Genomic DNA, 26461 nt, shown 5'->3' on the forward strand with positions numbered 1-26461 from the left:
GAGGAAAGCCCGAAGTGATGCAGGTCTCAGACGTTTACCACTTCGGTGAAACCCACGAGCACGGGTATGGTGCTGACAAACCTAGAAACATATTCGGGGCGAACCGGGATTCGAACCCACAATCATAAGTTTCTGGCGTGCCCAAGGGACGCAACTCTGAACAGCGAATCGCGGCGCCTTAGACGACTGGGCGACCCGTGCCCCCGCGTTAAGATGAACGTAACTCCCATACTTTAACAAAGAATTAAGATAAATGCAGCTACGATCTCTTTGTGGAACGGGGCCCTGGTCGGAAACTTCTGCATATATAACAGGTATATATTAATGGCTACCAACACAGACAGTTTACATAATGTGTCTAGTTTCTTTTGTGTGTTTTATGTAGAAGTATTTAAACTATTTATGAATAAGCTGCTTCCTTTTTATTCCAACATATATGGACAGTCAAACAAAGAGTGAAACACGTTGATCTACGTGCCTTTTCTTATATGACGACACACAGATTTTGCGTGCCACGTGTATACGACCTGAGTTTTTCTGTGTACAGCAAAGTCCACCCGTGAAGATCCTGGGTAGAATAGGTCTTCAGCAACCTGTGCTTGTCCTAAGAGGCGACTAACGGAATCCAGTGGTCAGGCTCTTTGACTTGGTTGATGCATAGCATCGTATCCCAATTGCGTGGATCGATGTTCATGATGTCAGTCCCTGGATTGTCTGGTCCAGACTCGATTATTTACAGACCGCCGTCATAGCTGAAATATTGCTGAGTGCAGCGTTAAACAACAAACAAAAACAGAAAATATAGCGAAGTCAAATTTAAATTGAGTTACTATTGCATGTGTGTTACAAAAACAAATAGCGTACAATAGCATCATGTATTATTTGAGGTTAGTTGCGTGTGATAATGGGTACCCTCGTTGTTAGTGGGATGGGATATAGTTGCTTCTACAGCACGGTCCTAATTAGAGCGGGGCTTACATATACCATAGGCCACGCACCAACCACGGACACATAAAAGAAAGGGCAAGTATTGCTTCCTTGTTCGTGATTAAGGCGAGAATTAACGGCCTCTTCAAAGCGCCGAAGAGAATGCATTGTAAATTAAATGCTTTTATACCATGATGAAGTGTTATTAAACAATAGTATATTAATGGGAAAGTGTTGTTAAAAGCCATGCACAATCAGCTATAATCTGACATCCTCGATTATCGAGGGTATTATATCCTATTTATTAAGATAAATGCCCTGGACCCCGTTCCACAGAGCGATCTTAGAGCTAAGATGATCGTAACTCCCATACTATAACACAGGCTTACCACAATCATAGCACTAAGATCACTTTGTGGAACGGGCCCATGGACACATTTCAATCAATAGTTTTGTTTTTAATGAAGGAATACTATCTTCACCTTCATCAGTCTTTTCAGCAACGTCACACGGAATTTCTCTCGCACATAAACGTAATGCGGTTGGTCGGCTATGTTTAACATTGTGCTATTTTTACCGATTTCAAAACGAAGCTGGTAGCGAAGGGGTTCGTGTTTACATAATAGGTGAAAGGAGAAATTGGGTTTAACGTCGCGACGTACATGCACGTGTGTGTGTTTGTGTGTGTTGCTGCTTGTACTAGTCCGGACTGATGCCGATTTATAGTATAATTCATTCTCAGACACAGTATACTGACTCCGAGCCGACCAGTGCTTGGTTTAGCCCCTTAATGCCGAACGCCAGACAGGTTATCAACAACTACCATCTTTTAACGTCCACAGAACCCATTTTCTTCATTGTTTGAAAGTTTTGTTTGTATGTTGTTTAACGCATCACTTAGCAATAGTCCAGCAATATGACGGCGGTCTGTAAATAATCGAGTCTGGACCTCCCAACCCGGTGACTGATATCATGAGCATCGTTCCACGCAATTTGGATGATACGATGACATGCATCAACCAAGTCAGCGAGCCTGTCCACCCGATCCCGTTAGTCGCCCCTTACTTTTGGGCAGTGTTTTTGGTATAGCGAAGACTGAATATTCAATATCATAACAATATCCCCAGACCCGTGAAGATCCGGGGAAGAACATGTCTTCAACAACTCATGCTTGACGCAAAAGGCGACTATGCTTGTCGTAAGAGGCGACTAACGGGATCGGTGGTCAGGCTCACTGACTTGGTTGATGCATGTCATCGATCCCGATTGCGTGGATAGATGCTCATGATATTAATCACTGGATTGTCTGGTCCAGACTCGATTATTTAAAGACCGCCTTCATACAGCTGGAATATTGCTGAGTGCGGCGTTAAACAACAAACCAACCAGCAGTATCCCCACATTCAGTATAAGTGTACATCTTAACGTTAATATCCCTTCTTGCCTTACATTATAAGCACACATCGTTTGAACCGTTTACATCATAAATAAATTATATTAATATTTATTCGCGTTTTATTAGCTGTGACGAGGAAACGATAGTCGAGTCGCACAATGTTGACTGTTATTTTCTTTCGAAATGTGTATCCCTACAAAGAAATAGTCTGTACACGGCCCCGAATGTCCAGCATTAAAAAAAATAAATGCCAACTTTATTTTTGTTGCTTAAAACTCCGCGAGGGTGTGCCGCGCTGTTGAACTGCCGTATTTAAGCAGTGTCGAAACGTGAGGTGTGTTACCGACGGTCCCGAACTGAGCGTGACAGCATCGCACAGTACACACGCTGTAAATGTCACAGGTAGACGACAGTTTTGTCATAGTAGCAGGACAACTAGTTATGTTCAGGTATGAACTTCAAGTGGATCGTTCACATGAGGCTGTATTTGAATGAAATGTCGGGTATTTACGAGGAGATATAATTACAAAATATGATATATTTACTACAATTTTGAAACGTGTGTCACCCTACTCTTTGGTTAAAATTATGAGTGATTATTTTCTTCTCAGTGTGAATAACAACCATTACTCCATTATTACAAGGATAGCAACATTTTCACTATTGACACGAAATACAAGGATGTCATTCTTCCATCCACGCCGTGACCTTTCAACTTTATTTTAAATATAAATGGGCACCGCCAGAAAATAACCAGCTTCTATTATTATTATCCAATCAAACAGATTCAATTGCGCGTAAAGGGAAAAATAGCGGTGAAAATTATATGAATGGACCACTGAACATGAAGCCCCCCATCACGAGGATGAAACGGAATGTATCTAGAAATGATATAAATACATTTGGCCAACTATCTCTTTGCGTATAACTGAATACGTAATACGGTGAACAATGTCTACGTTTCACTATATGTGATTAAAGAGACCAATCAGATTTATTCGCAAAACAAACAATGTTACGCACAAAACACACTGAAGTAAGTTCTTAAATACATTAATCACACTTTGCATTAGCTCCAAGAATTTCATCTGGATGTTCTCTAAAAAGAATTAGAAGTGTAATCTATTTGTATTTTGAAACATTTAAGCACTCAAAGATGATATATATGTATGTACAATTCTTAAGTGATGTTTTTATTATAGTGTAACTATATGTTTATGTAAATTATTTTTAATTTCCTTTATACGCAGGGTAAATTTACTTGTGTTTTCTGAAGTAAATTAAAATGCGAAAGTTGTGTATGCATGTCTTATCTCTGGTCTTCAAACTATGTCAATAAGTTATTAATTATTCACATGAAATGCTGTAATATTTTGTCACTTCGGTTTCGAGCTGGAAGATCTCAGTACAAATCTATTGATGAACAAAATGTGTTTTTCTTTGCTAAACTCCTATCGGACAGCAGACGAACGCGGGGGAAGTCAACAGCTTTAACACCAGTTGTAGGTAAACAGCATTTTCACCTGGCTTGTTGTCTGCTATTCTGAAACCTGTCAGACCGGTCTCCCGTAGCTAATAATATTACACTGGTTTTCATTCAAGCAAGGTGGGCAAAACACTGGAATTGTGGTTGAAATACGGGTTGCCTCACCCAACACTACACCTTACACCTGGATTGGATTTGGTGAAGACGCCATCGGAATAGTTTACAGAAAACGTGTGAGTTTTATTCCACGTTCTAAGGCGACGAAACACTGAAGTTGCCGAAATGGATAGAGAAATTGAATATTCGACCGAGGTGACGAAAATATACCACACAAACTATGTACGAAATTCACGTGCAGTTGCAGTGTTATGGGCCATATTTACCATTTGTTTTGCCATTCTGAATATCGTGGCTTTTATTCAACCCCAGTGGATCGGGGATACGGGAGAAAGTAACAAGGCCGGCTTTTTCGGGCTATACCAAGCTTGCGAAGAGAATTCTGGTTCTAATGATTTCGAGTGTACGGGAGACTTTATCCAGTTTGATACAATTCTGAACGGTTCGTTTCGAGCCGCTGCTTTCTTCGTTGGTGCCTCGGCGCTGTTGTTCCTCATCTGCTGCTTGTGTCTAATTCTGTTCCTGTTCTTGAACACCGCTACTGTTCTGAGAATCTGTGGATGGCTCCAGGTGATCGGCGGTGAGTATAACGGAATACCTGTTGGCGGCATCTTTGATGTTTACCTGTAGCGCCATTTCGGTGTATAAACGTCAGCTGATTAATTAGTTTTATTACTTAGGTGTCGCTTACATTGTAAATTGATATGAGGACAGTGTAGAAACGTTATACACATGTATTTAGATGCTTAAGGTGTAATACGACCTGGACCTGATATCAGGTATCATTGATATGGCTGTTATATTAACTCATATACTTTAACATAGATTTACAATAGTTATAGGGACAAGATGACTTTGTGCTGATAATTAAACACTAGTGGTGATGGTTTAATGTGATTTACATTCTTTTAGATAACTGATAGGTTTACTGTTAGTTATATTATATATGTAATTAAGATCGTGTAAAAAATATGAATAAAGTAAAGTTATAGCAAGCTGATGGAAGAAATTAGTGAAACAGATGGAAAATAGATAAATTAATAAGTCTTTGTCACATACAGCATTCAATTACAGTGCTATACACCATTTAACATAGCACATTGTATGAGCAAAATGATTTTTTAATGTGTAATAAATAATCAAATAAAAAAGTATTTTTATAGACTAGAAGAATGAAATAAGAGAGCAAGAGTGTTTTGTTCATTCATCAATGTCATGTCTCAACAGCTGATTTTTCAATGACTTTATAAAGATTAATTTTATCCTTGTGCATATCTATACATGTTGTATAAGGGACACATGTTGTATTAGGGGCACATGTTGTATTAGGGGCACATGTGGTCTAAAGCACTGACATTCTCTGCAGAGTTGCACCCCTTGGCTGTGACAGGATCTGTTGGTCATGAGTGCAAATCCCAAATTATCTGCTCCATCCTTGTGTTTGTGGGTTGTAGTGATACATATCTCTGAACTGTGTCACATTCAGCTTTGCAAACACATTCAGCTGACATACTGCATTATAACTGTTGTTTTGTTTGTGTTAAATAATTCACATCTGAGACAGAGCATGTATTAGTGATTTTATGACCACTTCCAGTATAGCTGACTTTGCACTAAGACATACGACTCAAAAGAAGTTGAAGAACACCTGATTATTTCATTTAACTATAGTTAATATGTCATGGCATGACATATGAAAACATTGGTTGTTCTCTAACTTGTTTTGAGTAGTATATAATAGTGTGACATCAGTTACAAGTGATGCCAACGTAATCACCGTTGTTACTGACACTGACACTGCTTCAAGTGACCGTCCATTCACCCTTCATGCTTCCTCATTGAACTGATAGGAGCAGCACAAACATGATAAGCCTTCTTCACTCTTTCACATATTCTTGTTCAAAAACATTAATTCCAATAAAATTCAGGGTGAAGGATTCATTTGTGTTAAAATTTGATCAGCAGAATGGCATTGCCACTGAATTTATATGAAATCTGACTCAAGTTAAGTAAACTCAGTGGCACACACGCACACACACACACACACACACACACACACACACACACACACACACACACACACACACACACACACACATATCCTGGTTTACCCTGATTATGTTTCAAGGTTTGTCAGCACCATACCTGTGCTCATGGTAAACATCTAAGGCAAGCGGACATTAAACCCAACTCACTCACTCACTCACTCACTCACTCACTCACTCACTCACTATTATCCAGAAGTGATATATGCCTGTAGAGACAATTGCGCATCCCTTAAAGAAGGATCCTTGTGGAGATTCTCACAGTATCCAAAGACATCAACAAGAACAGTGTGTGACTATATCTACTGAGAAGGATGGTGGTTCGATCCTCATCCGCGTCTTGCCAAAAGACGTTAAAAGATGGTACCCTGCCTGGAGTTTGGCATTAAAGGAAGTCAGTATACTGTGTCTGAATGTATGTTACTGTTTATGTCTTTCTCCATGTGAGCTTATACATCTTTGATAACAAAAAGGGATAAAATGTGCAAAAACAGGCTGAACTGAATTCCTACACAGTGTTGTGGGAATTGAAAAGCCGTGTAAACAAGAGGCCAGTCTGACTAGGGTATCCATGTTAAACTGGCATGGTATCTCAGTGGGCTAGCACCATAAAACCTGCAAGTAGTCCAGTAGTCCTAATACAAGCAGACACCCACTCACAAACGTGCATGTGTAAGAGTGAGTATTATCCTAATCCTACCCTATTTTTTATCACGGGGATGAAATTTTCTAGTGTCAGGATGATTCTCCCTTTTGAATTCGGACCCATACCAGTGTGGCACTAAGGTAGGATACTATACTCTAGAGTAAAACTTCCCCCGGGATGATATTTAGGTAGGATATAATCCTTGCTTACACATGCATGTCACTATGAGTGCAATAATCTTGAGTGCAATGTTGAACCCCATTTCACCTCAACTCATCATTTAGTCTGCTGTCTGTATTACATCAAAATACCTTGAAAGTGTGACATCAAGATTACACATACTTTGTATGAAGTTTTGTTAACTTTGTTCTGAATCCTATGGATAACGAATACCTGTTAGGCCATAATAATTCATTATTAGATTTTCATCCCTGCCTGCCTCATCGCCGACCCCACATCATTCTGTCGAAAATTCACCATATGTGTTCCCGTCATTCTTTTTTTGAGGAGTGAGTGATTTGGATTTTACACTGCTTTTAGCAATATTCCAGCAATATCAGGACCGGGGACATGAGAAATGGGCTACAGCTATGATGACACCAACTCCCAAATATCGCAGCTCACTGAGTTTAGCTATCCGTCTCCGTGAATGAGTATGTTTTAACGCCGCTTTTAGCACTAGTCCAGCAATTTCACGTGGAGATATCACAAAAAGAAATGGGCTTTACACATTGTACCCTTGCAGGGATTCGAACCCAGGCCTATGGTGTGATAAGTGAATTCTTTAACCACTAGGCTACCCACCCCACCGCCCCTTGTTTGATGAAATACTCTATGTACACGGTCCTACAAAATATTCTTTTCCAGATTAAGCATATCTGTTGACAAATTAATGAACACAGAAGCTTTTAAATAAAATAAAATATACAAAAACAAACATTGAGGAGTGAGTGATTTGGATTTTACACTGCTTTTAGCAATATTCCAGCAATATCAGGACCGGGGACATGAGAAATGGGCTACAGCTATGATGACACCAACTCCCAAATATCGCAGCTCACTGAGTTTAGCTATCCGTCTCCGTGAATGAGTATGTTTTAACGCCGCTTTTAGCACTAGTCCAGCAATTTCACGTGGAGATATCACAAAAAGAAATGGGCTTTACACATTGTACCCTTGCAGGGATTCGAACCCAGGCCTATGGTGTGATAAGTGAATTCTTTAACCACTAGGCTACCCACCCCACCGCCCCTTGTTTGATGAAATACTCTATGTACACGGTCCTACAAAATATTCTTTTCCAGATTAAGCATATCTGTTGACAAATTAATGAACACAGAAGCTTTTAAATAAAATAAAATATACAAAAACATACATCCCAGTGGACATTTTTTGAAATTTGAAGAAAATTTAATAATTCATATATTGTGGCTTTATGATATATTATTTGTGAAGTTATGCCACGTCTCTCTTTTTGTTTGTATAAACTGTAAAAATATGTAGAATCATTCATTCAAAAGCTTAAATAATGTGATTGAACACATATACCTTTTAATTAATAAATAAGATAAAAGAATAACATTTGTAACCTTGACGACGTGTCTGTGAGTGTTGATACATCTTTAGCTTCGGTGACAATCTTTGTGTAAATTAGATTTAATCTCCCCCCTATTCTTCTGCCTGGGGCTTTAAGTCAGTGCTAAACATCGCTCCCCTAACACACGGGCTGTTATATTTGGCAGCGCTGGTGTTTGTCTCACACAATAGCCTTGTCTTTACAACGTATTTTAAAAATCAGGAAATAGCATTATTTTTTGGAGTTTGCGTTGTCTGAATTTGTTGTTCTGTAAATTTTCTCATAAAATATTTGGTGACTAGGAACACTAGATTCCAAATCTATTTTTTATTTTAATTCTTTGCAGAGTATACAAGTGCTATTTTAGTACTATGTTATGTTGTAGAGGATTTTGAAAATAGATATCTAATAATAGAAGTGTGTGTAGAATCACAGAACACTTAACGTTAACAATTATTCTTGTAAAATTATTTTTTCATGTCATGCTGATAAGTAAATTTAAATTAATTAACATTAATTAAGAGAAAAAAGTGGAACATAAAAAAATTGAATTTTGTACAATGTTATACAATTTATTCCCAAACAAGAATGGTGTCCCCACTTTGTTCAATCAAGTTTGTAACTGTCATTCTTGAAAGCATGTGAAAACTATAAACAAGAGAATTCTAATCATTTATTTTTCTTCATAGGATTTGTCTTTCATTACATTACGTATTTGTGGGGATTCTGGGGGTCTGTAAGTAAAGTCTGGATCAGACAATCCAGTGAGCGTCATGAGCAGTGATCCTACAGCCGGGATACGATGAAATCAACCAAGTTAGCGACCCTGACCAACCCTTCCATTTAGTCACCATGGGTGTGGGGTAGCGCTTAGGTTCTTTGTGGTATTTGTTCTTGTGGCGACCTGTGCTTGTGACAAATTAACTTGCTTACTACTCTCGTTTAGGCTACCTGCTTTGCAGTGAGAACCTTTCTAAGGTTACCTGCTTGTCATTGGGAACCTGGGGCGGTATTCATAAAAATTCTTAGAGTGCTTAAATCTTTCACGGCTTTTCATCATAGCTTACGTTTGTCGAACATAGATAGCACCTTTTTGGGTCCAGCAGTGGTAGTTGCTATTTTGGCCAAGCAACGGTAGTTGACTTTTGACCAAAAAAATGTTGTCAACTGTTTTGCAATTAGGCAAAATGAAAAAACACTACACAAGAACCACTGTTTGTAAAAAAATGGTGATAAGTAATTATAAAAACTTTATTCTAACAAAAAAAACAATCAATTTTCTTTCAGTATCTTGTAATGTAAAACTTAGTCGCACTATTAATATGGATGATGGAAATTATTGTTTTCTTTTTTTTAAACTATACCTTCATTGAATTTTAGGCGCAAATTTTGTTAAACCAACTAATAAAAATACAAACGGCCTAATAAGTGTGAAACTGTGACATTGTGTAACTAGGTTAATCTCATACTGCTAGGTTGGTATATATATATATGCATGTTATACTTCAAGAAGCAGAGTAACAACTTGGGCTATGAATGACCACCAATTGGCCCAGACCGACTCAGTATTTAAACAGACTTGTCTAATCCCCTGTTGAAATTAGCAGTGTTGTTGATGTTGATAACCTGATAACAAACATCAGGTATGATAACAATGATATACTCCTGTTAAACATGTAAAACAAATATCCTTTGAATTTTGTACTCATAATCCTTTTCAGGTGTCACTCAAACCGTGATCTAATAATTTGTTATTTAAATGAATTTGTAAATAAAAACATATGAATAATATAACAGAAGGATGGAAAATGGATTCAAATCATTGTCTTCACTTCTCTATACGCATATCATTCAACCAAATAACAAATATGTTGTAATTGTTGTTGTTTTTTGTTCCTAAACATTGTTTAATATCTGTTTTCTACGTCAACACTTGTGTATGTATGAAATACGCAGTGATCTGGCAGTGAAACAAGCAAATGAGATTCAGTGTTGTTTCAACCACTGGCCATATTTTCATCTCAAACAAAAACCTGCACGTACATTTCATCTAATTCTTTACACAAATCAGCCCACATTTTAAACTGTCAAACACTCAAAGCTGCTTTTAAATTGCCTTTTTATTGGGATAATATTATTTCCAGAATGCCTTTGAAGTTTGGCCTTGCATTCTCATATCAAAACTACACAGTATTGACAAGGAATTTTCAAATCAAACAAAAAAGCCCCAAAATATATCACCTGAGGCCGTTTTTTTCACAGCCCTATTTGCAGGCATCTTCTCAAGTAAATGGGCTGCCTTGACGGATTACCTGAGTTTTATTTGCACATATAGAGGCGTCTTTGTCTCACAAAAACAGTTAGTTTGTCATAATTCTTCTGTAAAAGCTTGGATTTATGAGTCTTGTGACTCCCTGTAGAGCAGTGGACACTGTCAACATGAAACTGCTTTTTACACACCCTTCCTCTAAAATGTCCCATGTCTAAAATGTCTTGTCAAAGTTACTTGCAGATTGGTCGAGGATGGTAGGGGTGCTTATAAAGATACCTTCCTGATTGGTCTAGATGATGGTAGGGGGCGCTTATAAGGACTACTTGCAGTTTGGTCTAGATGGTCTAGATGATAGTAGGGGGCGCTTATAAAAACTACTTGCAGTTTGGTCTAGATGATGGTAGGGAGTGCTTATAAAAACTACTTGCAGTTTGGTCTAGATGTTCTAGAAGATGGTGGGGGCGCTTATAAAGACTACTTGCAGTTTGGTCTAGATGTTCTAGATGATGGTGGGGGTGCTTATAAAGACTACTTGCAGTTTGGCCTAGATGTTCTAGATGATGGTGAGGGCGCTTATAAAGACTACTTGCAGTTTGGTCTAGATGATAGTAGGGGGTGCTTATAAAGACTACTTACAGATTGATCTAGATGGTCTAGATGATAGTAGGGGGCTCTTATAAAAACTGCTTGCAGTTTGGTCTAGATGGTGTAGATGATGGTAGGAGGCACTTATAAGGACTACTTACAGATTGGCATAGATAATGGTAAAGGGTCATGTTCATACGAGATATGTTAGAATTTCATTCCTCCATGGTGGCCACGTTGGATTTGGTGGCCACATTGAATTTTTTGGGTGGTCTTATATCTGAAAATATTTGAAGTATCATTACTTTCTACTGTGGCAAGTTTCATGCTTTTTTCACAAAGTGCACAATTTTCACGAAACGTCTGCACTAGGTCCAGGTCATTGGTCTAGGTCATGGTATGGGGGCACTTATAAATATTACTTGCAGATTGGTCCAGATAATAGTGGGGGTGGAAGAGTACAAGCTGCCACACACACATGTTCATGCATACCGCTATATACGTGCATTAATCTTAAACGTAATGTTCAACCCCATTTGTCTCTTATTTTGACCCTAATCTGTTGGGCGGTGACTGGACATTGTCCTCCATGGGAGCTGTGAATGAGTTGGTCATGTTACAGGAAATGTATCATATTACATCATGATCCTACATCAGCTATGTCTACTACAGCTACTACATTAACTAGCATCGTGTAACGAATGCAAAGTCTTACGTATACAAATTAAGTGGGCTCATATAATTTGCATAGTCCCATGGGATGCAAACAAGTATGGCTGCTTAAATTCATTAAATTCAATAAAAATGCAGCCATGATCACATGAACGTATACTGTTAGAGACTGTTAGACCCATTAATCCGACATGGCTGGTTGCATATGATTTTGTTGGATTATAAGTATGTCGGATAAACGAAAATGTATTTTGTCCATGTCCCATTTTCATCCCTCGATCACTGAATTTCAATGAAGATAATCCCATCTATAGTTACCATAAGGCCCCACTAGGGCCCTGTTCCACTAAGCGATCTTACCGCTAAGATGATCGTAAGGACAACATGTTTATGAGTCAGAGACCCCTAGAAGGCTTGACTGAGAGTCCTCAGGCCTAAATAAGCAAATAGCCCTGGTAATACCATGAGTCGGAGAGGCATTTGGAGTGTCAGTAATAGCAGAGACCATATAATAGACTCTGGTGATAGTAATTAGATTAAACAGTTCAGTGACAGGCCTTACATATATTTCACTTGGTTCATGGATCCGTCAAACTTAAAAACTGAAAATTCAGATGAAAAACTAGAATCAGAATGGCAAGGTTGTTTTATACAACTGACAGTAAAGAGAACTTTGACAATAAAAATAATCCAAGGGATTTTTATATGACTAAAACTGAAATTTTCAAACAATATAAATCAAAATTACAAGTTTTAAAGTGGTTAACGTTGTGAAGTCTAGATAAGTGGACAGGACGGCAGTCTTTTATTGGGATAACTTGTTCTTATTATAAATTATATATAATCAAGGAATTATGATTTGAACTGATATTCATTTCCTCAGAGACTTGTGAAAGTCTAGATAAATCCTTGTTCATGCTATTTATCTTTTTGCAGCTCTCTTCCTCATCCTCGGCTGCATCGTCTACCCCAACGGCTTCGACTCCCGCCTCGTCCAGGACATCTGCTCCAACAGTGGAAGTTACGATATCGGTACCTGTGGAATGCGATGGGCGTATATTCTTGCTATAGTGCTGATCTTTGATGCTGTGATACTGGCTACGCTAGCGTTCGTTCTGGCAGCCAAACAAGCTAAGCTCTTACCGGAGGTCTATGGGAAGAAAGAGAAATGTAAGTGGTTTTAATCGGTCAGTTCACAGATTCTGTCATTAATATCATATTGCTTCCAAAGATAGTAATATGAAACTTTGTATATGTTCTTGTCCACAAAGTGTTTTGGTTATAGATCTGGCAGACATGAAATAAATATCATATGAAGGAGAATTACACTTTTCATTTCAAGTACTGCATGTTTGGGACTTCAAACAATATTAAATGTAGTGGTAAGGCTGAAAAATATATCAAAAAGAAAAAGCATTATTTCTTATATTTATTCATGAGCAAGCCTTTGACCCAAGATGATTTTCTTGGAAGGTAAAATTAGTAGAAACATAATGTTGAAATATTTATCTTGGATCATAGATTTATTTACTCTTGAAAGTCAAAGAAGATTTCCTTTTTCACTCATATTACCTATACGTCTGTATTTCATCATATCATAACTAAAAAAAATTATGTAATGGCTAGCTATCATTCATGTGGACAGTAATTTTCATAACAACATGTAACAAAATTCCTAGCTTTATGATTTAACATTTGAAAAGCCCTAATGTACGGAAGCCTTTTAGGGCCATTTGTTTTTTTATTTTTTCCGATACTATCTTGAAATTTCAAGATACTAAGTTGAAATTTAAGATAATATCTTGAAATTTCAAGATACAGAAGTTGAAATTTCAAGAAAATAAGTTAACATCCTAAGACGTAAAAATACGTCTGAAGTGAATAATCTTGAAATTTCAACTTCTGTATCTTTAAATTTCAACTTAGTATCTTGAAATTTCAAGAAAGTATTGAAAAAAATTAAAAAACACAAATGGCCCTAAAAGGCTTCCGTACTAATGCCATTCCTTGTCCTTCCTGTATAAAAGAGTAATTATTACAGGATTATGATCTTTTGTATGTGTATGTATGTATATATATATGTGTATGGACATTCCAAAGAGAACAGTGATATCAGACATTGAAGTGATGCCTTACCTACACTCCTATTTCAGCTGGAAAATAGATATTCAGTAGGTATTAATATAACTGTTGTAACACCAACTTGAGTTTCTTTGTAACAATGTGCCTTCTAACACAATAGGAATGACATACGTTCATAGTTTTAATTTTCTAATGCTTGTTCAGATTCACGTTTTTTTCTTTTATTAATAACTGTCATATTTGTTCCTCTAGTTAGCCTGTATGTTGTTTATGAAATGGAAATCATTCATGTTACCATGGTTACTTGTCTTTGGAAACAAACATTCTGCTCCCTTATGCCTACAGAAGAAAAACCTTCACGGAATTTACTGTTTAAAGTCATTTTGGGTGTAACTGTTTGGTCAGAAAGACTAATTAGTAAATGGGTATTTGTGATGGTCATCTGTGACGGTGCATTTGTAACTGTTTAACTATATTATACCAAATTAATTCTTAACAAATTCTACCTGGTCTACCTTACAGATCGCATGTTTTGATTGGACGATTATCTCTGCTGATTGTAGCTGATTGGCTGAGACAGCTGAGATAAGATGGTTAATGAGTAGATGATGATTGTGGCAAGGCTGAATGATTATCATTTTAAACTTTTTAACAGTTCTATCTTTTCAGTTTTATGTGATTAACTGTTTTGACAAACTAATCATGACATGATGCAATTGATACCATGTTTTGTCATATCTTGACACCAATGTTTAACTCAATCTGAGATTAGATTAAAAACAGTGGGTTACTTAGAATTGACTTCAATATTGTTTGCCTTTATGAAGGTATTATGAATAAAACTTGTGCACATTGAGTAAAACACAAACAAATATTGAAGTCAATTTTTATAAATCAATATGTCAACAACAATAACTTTACAGCTGCTTCTTTAATCATTAACACACATTCAGTGACATCTTTCAGTGCATTAAGGCAGCACATGCCCCGCCCTTCCTGTTATAAGCCAATCAGGAAACAGTAGTCAGTTAGGGGCATGGCTTAATGTTTTTCCTGTTGATGGAAACATAAACAAAAGAAAAAACTGCCATGGAATCACAATTCCTTGCAGATTATGGACATGGGAAAAAACCAATATGTCTTTCCATGGTGTATCTTAACCTGTTTGACTGAGAATAATGATACAATTGTTTTCTCATCTTATCCTGATTTTTTATAGCTATTTTTATAGTCTATAGATCCTGCTTTCAGGAACAGTAAAACTCAATATTCTGTTACCATGAACTTTTAGAATCTTGCATTCTTAGATTAGACCATGATTTTACTGATGACCCAGAAAGAAAATATATTTTTGAAAGAACATCTGTCACAAACCAGAGCAGAAAGCAATTTTACTAAATATATCTGGGGAACGGATTGGCCAGTTGCATAAGGTGGCAATTTGCATCACTACAGGTTTAAATCCTCCAATATCGAGTCGACACATCGTGATATATCTGAACTACTGTTCAAAGAGGCGTTAAACTATACTTACTCTCTTAACTATCATTGTCAAATATGATGTCGTGAGTCCGAGAATATTTATAGACAGTGGGACAATTATGTTTTTAGAGGAAACCTGACAAACAAAGACAACAAGAGCTGCTCTATCACCGGATAGTTTGTGTTTATGTCCTCACTTCATCATGGGAGAATGGGGATAAACCTGCTATTGTCAATAAAGAGGTTTCAAACATTGATTTGACTTACAAATTCACTTACAAATGATATTATCAGATATCAAAATCTAAATTTACTGGAAAATTATAACAAAAGGACACAATTTTTACTATTACACTTAGAAGTGACTTTGTCCTGGGACACAAATGCATTTACACTTCAACATCACAGTAATTTTGGCATTACATAGAGTATGTCAACACACTTTCTTTGTTATAAGTTAGCCAATCCTGCCCCTTATTGAAGATTGGCAATCTGCAGTTTTCATTATAAACAGGTTGTAATCATGAACATCGTACAAAATGAAAGTAATTTCTTTTCGATTTGTTTAGATCTTTTATACATGGTATAAATTTGAAGCAAGTGATATTTATTAGCTATTGGTTTGTGAATACTTGACACTTTTTATGGATAGCAACTTCTTTTATTCTTTGTCATGGCATTTCAGAGCTACAGTAAACTGCGCTTATAACAAACTCAAAGGAACCACTAATTTTAGTTCTTTAAAAATGTATCTCGTTATAAGCATTTTGACTAAAATATGCAGCAAATGGCCGGGACCTAAAAAACCCAGTTTGTTATATTCGTCAGTTCATTACATCGTTGCGTAAACGTAGTTAGGTATACTTCTTGCTCCTTCATCAGGTGAATGCTGAGTAGGCACAGAGAGTTAACATATATATTTTTCAATCATGATATGTATACACAACAAAAAGTGGTATGAATGTATAAAGATAACAATATAATGACAAAGCCAATGACAAAGGATTATTGCACAAAGATAACACTATAATGACGAAGTCAATGACAAAGGATTATTGCACAAAGATAACACTATAATGACGAAGTCAATGACAAAGAATTATTGCACAAAGATAACACTATAATGACAAATCAATGACAAAGGATTATTGCACAAAGATGACAATATAATGACGCAGCCAATGACAAAAGATTATTGCACAAAGGTAACAATATAATGATGAGGCCGATGACAAAAGATTATTGCACAAAGATAACACTATAATGACGAAGCCATTTAGATAGGATTATTGCACAAAGATAACACTATAATGACGAAGTCAATGACAAAGGATTATTGCACAAAGATAACACTATAATGACAAAGTCGATGAGTATTACATCAGGCAAGTACAAGACGGCTCAAGATCCTCATACAACAAACTGGAAATGTCATGACAAAGAATAAAAGAAGTTCCTATCCAAAAAAAAGTGTCATGTATTCATGGTCTTCCAACTTCAAGATGCCTATCAAAGACTTGTTTGTTTGTGGAGTATTTTAAGACAGCACTCCGTGCAGTCTACTCATACACTTAGGCTGCACAAGCCACTTTTAACCTGCATCAGTGCAGTCTTGTCATTGTGAAAATCCCACCCTATTCTCTGACAGCCTGATACCTCACCACAGTTAATGTATTGTACTATCATTGTCTCACTGTAATGTCTACTAACAGAAACTAAAACACTCAGTACCATGCATGGATGTAGACTTTAATAATGTGATATTCTTTCTTAAATTATTATCTCTTTAATCCTGACGAATTGCAGATTCGCGGAATTGTATTAGTTTCTCCAACTGTGAGGAATTGAAGCGGATTCAAGTTATGACATCAAGATGTAGAGGATGTGAATATTTATCAACTTTGTTGCATCGCTTGATGATATAGACATGTTATAATATTTAACAAGAAAAGACAAATGTTCTGTTTTGGGGAATTTTCTCATTCATATTTATTATTGTTTTGTACTTAGAAATATGTTGGGAGTCGAAGTCGGGGTATTAGTCAGCCCTGCTCACTTTTTGTCTTGTTTGTAATGGTGTTTCATGGCTACTTCTTGCCCCTTGAATACTGAATATGTATATGTGAATTTATGTACATGGTATGGATATGTTTACACAAGGTAGGAATAATGTACAAAGACAACCACATTACGAGGAGCCAGTGGCATTGTCGTGTATTGTAATTAACCAGAGCATCGTTACATCCCTATGATTTAGTTGAGATGACAAGTGAAGAGCTAGACGTGCCTATCCTTAATGTTGGAGGTAGTCAACCTGATCTGTATGTCAGGACACTTGCCTGCTGATACTGTGTAAACTATTGTGTAGACTATTGTGACGCTACTGAAAAGTCTGACTGTGATGTCATTGCCATTGTTTGAATACAATAGCAATACTCACTGTAACTAGTCTCTGTTAAGTCTGTCTTGTACCGCAAATATTGTAGTAAAATGAACTTTCTAAACATCTAAAATTAATTAATTAATTAGACCCTTTTTTAACCATATCTTTCTTTCTTTCATTCTAATTCCTTTGAATAAATCTAATTATTATTATTGAAAAATATATTTGCAGGCAATGATATTGAATATAAACCTGTTATCAACTGACAGTGTCACTGATATGCGTGATTTGTATTGTTGTGATGATATAGAGTGAGTGAGTGAGTGAGTTGAGTTTAATGTTCCTTGAACCATATTTCAGTTATATCAGTGCTGACAAACCAAGAATAATCATTAAGGCCAACCTGGGGTTTGAACCCAGGATCAAAGGTTTCTTGCTCTACTGAGGGCTGCAGCTCTGTACATCGAAGTATCAGTGCCTTAGACAGCTGGGCCACCTGTGCCTGCTCATATGGTACAGAAGACATAACACAACAGTTCTATGATGTCCAGTCCCCAATTGATAGAGTATTCCTGGACTTCCTTTTCCTGAATCAATGATGTAACAGCAGTACAAAACAGATCCTGTTCATGGTTATGTACTGTACAGTCAGTGAAGACATGAAACTTGTGATGGAGATGTCAGGAGAATCTGTTGATTTGACTTCCAGAAGCTCCCACCTGCTGCTTCTGTAGGGGAGTGAGGAGTTCTCCATTGGTCGGCTGCCTTGCCACAGCTGACAAACTGGTGCACACCCGCGTGGGTCTGCAATGTTTTGCCTAGCCCATGCAGGACATACATGCTTTGGTGCAGTTTCCCATCACTGCATCCACTCTGCGCCCACTTTGTTCTACGTTGGTTTTCTGTTATTAATTCTTGTTTTCACCTGACTCAGGTCTCCCTAACCCTCCTATAACAGTGATCTCATTATGGAGAAATGAGAATCAACAGATTCGAGAGGTCTCTCTGACTTTGGCAAAATGACCTATATGTATGTGTCAGTTGTACTAGTTAAAAGGCCTGTTCAGAATGTCCAGTGAATTCCTGGCTCAGAATCAACGACAACAATAATATGATGTCATCATGATGGTTTTAATTATGGAGGACACCTTCTTGCCCCTTCATCAGGTGAATACTGAATAAGTATATTGAGTTAATATTATACATGCTAAAGCGTGTATAATATTCACTCAGTATATGTTTAGCATGTTGGCTTGTAGGGTTGTCACGATAAATCGAAATATCAATATATTGCTATTGGTAAGCACTTAAAGTCACTTTTGATCATGAGTGGTAGTAATTTACACGTAGGATGATAGTAATGTGGAAGTTTATTTTTCGGAAATTATTAGGGTAAAGAAAAAAACAAATAAAACTTTACTTTTTATATGTTGTTGTCACATTCTAAGGAAACTTCAGTTCCAAGGTTTAATCCAGCTCTAAAACCCATCTAAAATGATACTCTAAAAACTATCAATAATTATTGCAATAGTTTCTTTCAATATCAATAGTTATCGCAATAGTGATTTCCAGACCAATAGTCACTCCTATTGGCTTGTATATATCAACTCAATACACTGATTCATATCAGTATTCACAAGGAGCAAGAAGTAGCCCTGAAACATTGTTACAAATAATAAACAAGTTGTATCCATAATAGATCGATGACTTCATGTCCTTCCAACTTTAATGCCTATTAAAGACTTGTACATATTCAGTGTTTGTTTTAGATAGGAACACACTTGAGCTAATCTATGTCCATGGTTTTAACAATGCATCATACGTTCCAAACACAGGTTTGTGAAACATCCCTAATGCTTTTTCAAAAGAAAGTTTACTAGGTAGGGCTGGGATGGGTAACTCTGGTACCTGGGTCGGGTGGGTACTGAGTAGGACCCGGGTACCCACAGGACTACCCACGTGGTTAGTCACGTGATACAGTATACTGTTTATCAAAAGGTAAAAAAGAACTCTATGGTTACACTACAAGTCACTAATGTTTGCATTTCTTTCTGACTAAGCACCCAGTCCTTCTGATTTTTCAAATGGTTGAATAAAGATATAACTTAATTCAGCTTCAGTGTATGAATGATAAGATTGTTTAATACATGTATATAAATACATTTTGCCAGGGCTATGCAAAAAATGTTCCCAATCGGACATTTTGAGACATCTCCTGAGACCTACAGTGGGTACCCGGGTAGGGTCAGGTAATAGGGGGTGGGTACCCGGGTAGTAAATTTGGACTCGTCCCAGCCCTATTACTAGGATTTCAATCAGCTGGCTGTATGTATATGAGGGGTAAAGCAGGCAGATATTCCCCTAAATGTGTAAGTACAAGGGTTTATCTAGACCTGCTCTGTGGTCAATATCCTGTCCCAAGTCTGGAGCATATGTTGTAAAACTACCCAAATTAAAATATACAATGTTCATATTCATGTTAAAATAGTAGAAGTTACTGATAGAGGTAATTTGTATATTACAGGACTTATAAACATGAAGAGGTTTTAAGACGTATATCTATATTATTGCAATGTTAAAATACCTCAGAATTAAGGGAAATTTTGACTTTTAAGAAATTCCAATTTTTGAACAAAATACTGATTTTTTTCCCAATATGCCTGCCAAAACATTTTGTTCAATTGTTTACACTAAAGAATTCCCCTGACAAAACCATTTAGAAGTGGAATCAAGGCAAATTGTGTTATATTCATGAATTTAATATATTGTCTATCAGAAATAGGTCACCATGTTACCCTGAGACAGAATGTGAAGCATGACTTAGGTTTTTGAGATCTTGATGTTAACGGAAAGCAAGCAAGTCTTTTAAAACATGGTTGCCTGCTTAAGTGATACACTGCATACTATTAGTGCGTCAATTTCCCAGAAATTCGGGCTCTAAGTTCGTGGTGTTTCTGTATTTGAGGAAGCTGTGATCACATTGGTGTGCAAAGCTCGTCGCTCAGTCTGAACAAACACGGGAAGGTTATTTGGAATGTTGGGGTGGCAGCCATTTTCTTCGCGCGACTCTTTTGCTATTGATGTGACCAGACTTCAAAACAAACTGTCGCAATTCAAGAATGTTAATTGTCTTTCAAATTTCTCGTTATTCTGACTTTGATTTGGGTACGGAGTATGGACAGACAAAGAAACTCTTGTCTTACTGTTACTTTCATGGACAGTTTTTGTTGATTGATAGGTTGTTTTTTTTGTTAAACCTTTTTATTCTCTTTTCTGGGAACGTATTAAAGTTCAATACATAGATAGACATACATAGACAGTTGTGGTTTCAGTAGTCTGAAGGCTTTTGTTGCAAGTTGTATATTAGATACAGATAGTATTATTATGGAGCATAGTATAATTATAATAGGGTAGGATATGGTAAGTAAAGAAATATGTTGGCACATTGCCATAAAATTCTGGGGAAAATTTAGAGAAATAAATATATAAAATAAATAAATACAGTTAATACATTATTTTAGGTTCATCCCGACAATTTAATCTATTCCTAGATTGTAGAGAAGATAATAAATTGATTTAGAAAAATAAATATGTAAAAAATAAATAAATTTATGTAAGGTTTATCCTTACCATATAACCTGTTGTATTGAACACAGAATCAATAGATTTAATAAAATTGATTGTTTTTATTTCAAATTTGAGATGAATTGTAATTAGATGATCACTTTTCTTTGAGATATTCAGTGAAACATGTCATCGGTACCTGATCAGGTATATCGTGTAGGGTTGGTTTGTTGTTTAACGCTGCAGTCAGCAATATTCCAGCTATATGACGGCTATATATCTGTAAATAATCGAGTCTGGACCAGACAATCCAATTGGGATCGATGACATGCATCAACCAAGTCAGCAAGCCTGACCACCCGATCCCGTTAGTCGCCTCTTATGACAAGCATAGTCGCCTTTTATGGCAAGCCTGGGTTGCTGAAGGCCTATTCTACCCCAGATCTTCATGAGTGTAGGGAACTGATTTAAATAGATAAGTGGAGAACAGAAAATGTACTGAAAAGAAATTTGAAGGATGTTGTAAATTTGTTTCCATAAAAGGAAAAATATATTATTTGTATTAGCTGTGCAGGGTCCAGCAGGAAACACTTACTGTTTTATCCACATTGTGTGAGTTGTTGTGCTACTGGTAGGATGTGGTTGACATGTTTGCAAGCACTTGATGTCATAACTGATTTTCAGTGATCCATTCATATATGTTTCACTGCTGTTTTACCTACTGTACCCGTTGGAATCTGTTTTTGGGAATAATCAAGAGTATGTTCTCAGGTGTTATGTTATATTTTCACCAATAAATCTTTTACTTTGTCACAGTAGGTAATTCATATGATAAAATATTTCATTTTCTTGAAATTTACTATGTGATATATGTATATTTAGTTGTCTTGCAGATACAAGAAATAAGAAAATATATGGACAGGATATATGAAAACAAAAGATAAATATTTTTTCTTTGAGAGAAATCGTCAGATAAGGCCATTCCATAGGATCTTTATCTTAATTCAAGGAAAGAATTTTTTAATGCTTAGTAAAAAGCATTAGAATGTGTTGCTGGCCACTGTAGAAATTCTTAGATAACTGATTCAGGTGAGCTACAGTGCACCAGGAAGTGTTCAGTCAGTTTCATCCCTCTAATTTGAGTCTCTGTGTTGTCATCTTGTGTGTACTAGTCACAGGTGTTTTCTTAGTTTTAGTTGAGACTGACTTGTAGAAATCCTAACTTCTGATTAGTTTATTGTTGAGAATATTATGGTTGAGAATAATTATACAAAATGAACCTTTGGAGTTGATTAGCTTATATGAACACTGTGGAGTTGAATAGATCGTATGAATCATGTGGAGTTGAATAGATCGTATGAACTTTGTGGAGTTGAATAGATCGTATGAATCATGTGGTGTTGAATAGATCGTATGAACCATGTGGAGTTGAATAGATCGTATGAATCATGTGGAGTTGAATAGATCGTATGAACTTTGTGGAGTTGAATAGATCGTATGAACCATGTGGTGTTGAATAGATCGTATGAACCATGTGGAGTTGAAAAGATCATATGAACTATGTGGAGTTGAATAGATCGTATGGACTATGTGGAGTTGAATAGATCATATGAACTATGTGGAGTTGAATAGATCGTATGGACTATGTGGAGTTGAAAAGATCATATGAACTATGTGGAGTTGAATAGATCGTATGGACTATGTGGAGTTGAAAAGATCATATGAACAATGTGGAGTTGAATAGATCGTATGAACCATGTGGAGTGGAATAGCTCGTATGAACTGACCATGCTGGTCATTAGGGCTGACAGAGAGAATCATGTGTGACATATCTGTGTGTCATCGTGCTTAAAGGCGTGGTACAGTGCTCATCCAGTCAACCGCAGGTTTGTCACAGGTAGCATTGATATAGCTGGAATATTTCTGATGCCGGTGTTAAACAAACTTCACTCACCGTCATGAAGCCGGTGCTCCAAGTGAAACATTGAGACTTTTACAAATACTCTTCTCGTCAATTTGTACATTTCCTAGGTATTGAATTATTTTAGAAATTTCCTTTTGATAATAGTTTCAAATATTTCTTATGCATTTATAATAATGTTCATCTATGCTTACTTCCAGCTGAGATGAATGGATTTGCAAGCGACACTCTCTCCAAGAGATCTGGCTTCCCTCCCTTGTCCGAGGACAGATATTCGGAATATTCCCATCGCTCAGAGAAGTCCAAGCGTTCCAACCATTCCAGCAGAATTGTGTAAAGTGTATATATCAGAGTATATAAATATATCAATGGACTAGATACCGCACTGTGACTGTCGACCTTGTGACCTGCAAAGAAACAGCATCAGAAGTTCAACTCCCAGCATGCAGCATTGTACATGTCCGAACTGATACCAGAGACATTGTGCCAGGAACCGTGAACAAATCAGATATTGTGTATGATTCCGATCTATGGCAGGTCTGTGTGTGGCTGATTGTCTATGTCATGACAAAAATGTTCCCGTCTCATTTCGCCATGACCTAATATGGACATGATGTTCTTCTTGTCAGGATGTCATGTTACTGCGATGTCATCAATGGATGCGCAACTTTCTATTTTTGTGGTTCGTTCTTGGTTACACCATTACTAATTCAGCCCTAAACACCATTGAATATCCTTGGTATCTTTTCAGGGTTGGGATAATAATATTCATCCAAGATGGCCACTTTATCTACCATAGACACATATCACAGATCTGCCATAGGTTTACCCTTACAAATTTACAAGTCATCAAATGCATATTTGTAAAAAGAAAAAGTAAATATGCTGCAACAGTGATGTTTTGAGAAAACTGAATGTTTTGTAGTAATATGATATTGATTGCACAAGTAGTATTTCTTACTGCCACAACATGATCAAGTTTCTGTAAAAGTAAAACCTTATTTGCCTGGACACTCTGCTTTCTGGACATGTCTGTTGGGAACATCTCCACTTATACAAAAAAAGTAAGATTTGTTAATTTGGATATTTGTTTATCGACATGATGCAAATTAACAGGTCCGTTGTGAGAGTCACAATATGGGTAGACACACATCGTATGACACATAGAAATATTCTCCCACTAGCCGCTAGTGCCTACCATCTATCTATAGCCGTAGATTTATATGTGTATGATCTAACCTCAGTTATGTGATTGTAATTTGTGTGATCCATAAATATATGTGTGACTAAAGATTTTTTTACAACCTGACCTATATTTGCAATAACATTATTTACACTTATACAGGTATTTGAACCACAGAGAATCTGGTTACATTATATTTTATCCATCGATGTCTTATGAACCAACACTATCCATGGTATCTAAGCACATATATTGATATAAAAGTGATATCTCTGACAAACTTAGAGACAAACATAAAATTATGGAAATAATTAGAATCTATTTTTTTCATCTCAAGAAATTATACACAAATAAAAAATATGTATTTTTTTTTTAAATGGGGTAAATTATAATGATTTCTTTACGTTTTATATATACAAAATGATAACAAAACTACAATATTATACAGAATGTAATATCTTTTTTTTCATTTGCTATTTTTTATACTGTTATTCAGCATTTTTTAGAAACTTCTTTCTACATGTTATCTATCGGCCATGAAAAGTCAATATCTTTCTTTCTTAGTAATTTGATGGCAATCATTGGCCCTGATGCTTCTGAGGTGAGGTGAGGTGAAATGGGGTTTAACGTCGTGTCCAAGATTATTGCGCATATAGCGACGTGCATGCACGTGTGTGTGGGTGTATGTGGCTGCTTGTACTAGTCCGGACTGATGCCGATTTATAGTGCTAGCCCACTGAGATACCATGCCGCAGTTTAACATGGATACCCCACTCAGACACAGTATACTGACTCCGAGCCGACCAGTCCTTGTCTTAGCCCCTTTATGCCAAGCACCAGACAGGGTAACAACAAGTACCATCTTTTAACGTCTTTTGGTATGATGCGGCCCCGGACCTTCCACTCTCCGGGCGACGCTCTACCTCTAGACCACGGTCCTGATGCTTCTGAATCATTACAGAATTCCCATGTTTAATTACGCAGGGACCAACTACTATTGACCTGTTTTGTATGTGCTTCATTATGTACATTATTTTTTATAGTTGTATATTGTTTGTGTACACACTGCTGTAGATATACATTGTATATAGATATTCACAATTGGATTATATAAATCATATTTACATCTTTATGTTAATAATTTTACTAATCAAAGTCTTTGATCTGTACTTGTCAGGGTAACGAAACAAAAGAAGTTTCACAATCAAGTAAAGCTACTATTGGCTGTTTAAGAATTTATTTCCAGATCTGATGAAACAATTCATGTCTGAACATGACAATCCATGTTTTTCTAACAGTAAAAAAATATACATAATGAAAATACATTAAAAGTACCATTTTCCAACTGGGAATGAAACTCGAAAGAGGATTACTATTTTTTAAAAATTTTAATCTTTAAATTGGATATTAGTAAATAAAAATTTAATCAGTAAACCAACTGTTGTAAACAATGTGGATTTTAGGATGACTTAGTTACATGTACATACACAAACGAGCTTAGTCGATGTCTGTTGGGACATGCAGGAAGAACATCTTAGAATGTCATACTGTCTCATTCGATGTCAGCATCTCTCTGTCTGTGTGATGCATTCACAAAATTTTCATGTCATCAAATTTGCCAAAATCTACGTATGATATACTACGTTCGACGAGAACAATTATCATCATATTGAATATGTCAACCTCAAAATATTTGTCAATAAATGAAATGCTGAAAATAAATATCAAAATTATCGGTGTTGTGTTTTGTCTTTGTATGTGATTCAGAAGATGTTTATTTATGCTAAACTTGGGGCGATGCGGTAGCTTAGGGGTTAAAGCGTTCAACTGTCACGCCAAAGTTCAATGCATTATGTAGCTACAATGTGTAAGGCTCGTTTCTGGTATCTCCCGGCGTGATATTGCTGGAATATATTGCTAAAAGCGGTGTATCACTCACTCACTCACTCATTTCTGGTGTCCCCCGCCGTGATATTGCTGGAATATTGGTAAAAAAGACGTAAAACCCCACTCACTCACTCACTCAAAATGTTGATGACATTGTAAATGCAAGAAGTTATCACCAATATCCTATTGCAGTCAATAAATATAAGTTGAATTTCCCTCAATATTGGCCTTTGGTTA

The 26461-nt window shown here is 36.6% G+C and overlaps 1 protein-coding gene across 2 annotated transcripts; it reads left to right on the plus strand.

Moving 5' to 3' along the window:
- Positions 1-3880: 3880 nt before the first annotated feature.
- LOC139445643 (LHFPL tetraspan subfamily member 3 protein-like) lies at positions 3881-26072 on the plus strand. 2 transcript variants are annotated; one of them, XM_071226832.1, is made up of 4 exons: positions 3881-4506; positions 12659-12892; positions 13876-13893; positions 23355-23444. In XM_071226832.1, the coding sequence occupies exons 1-3, from the start codon at positions 4092-4094 to the stop codon at positions 13884-13886; spliced, it is 660 nt and encodes a 219-aa protein (XP_071082933.1). In that variant the 5' UTR covers positions 3881-4091; the 3' UTR covers positions 13887-13893; positions 23355-23444. The 2 variants fall into 2 exon arrangements, with proteins under 2 accessions (XP_071082933.1, XP_071082932.1); XM_071226831.1 differs by lacking the exon at positions 13876-13893 and having other exon boundaries at positions 23355-26072.
- Positions 26073-26461: the final 389 nt, after the last annotated feature.

This window comes from Haliotis cracherodii, unplaced genomic scaffold, assembly GCF_022045235.1.
Source record: "Haliotis cracherodii isolate W230 unplaced genomic scaffold, xgHalCrac1.p SCAF_6, whole genome shotgun sequence".
Classification (NCBI taxonomy): domain Eukaryota; kingdom Metazoa; phylum Mollusca; class Gastropoda; order Lepetellida; family Haliotidae; genus Haliotis; species Haliotis cracherodii.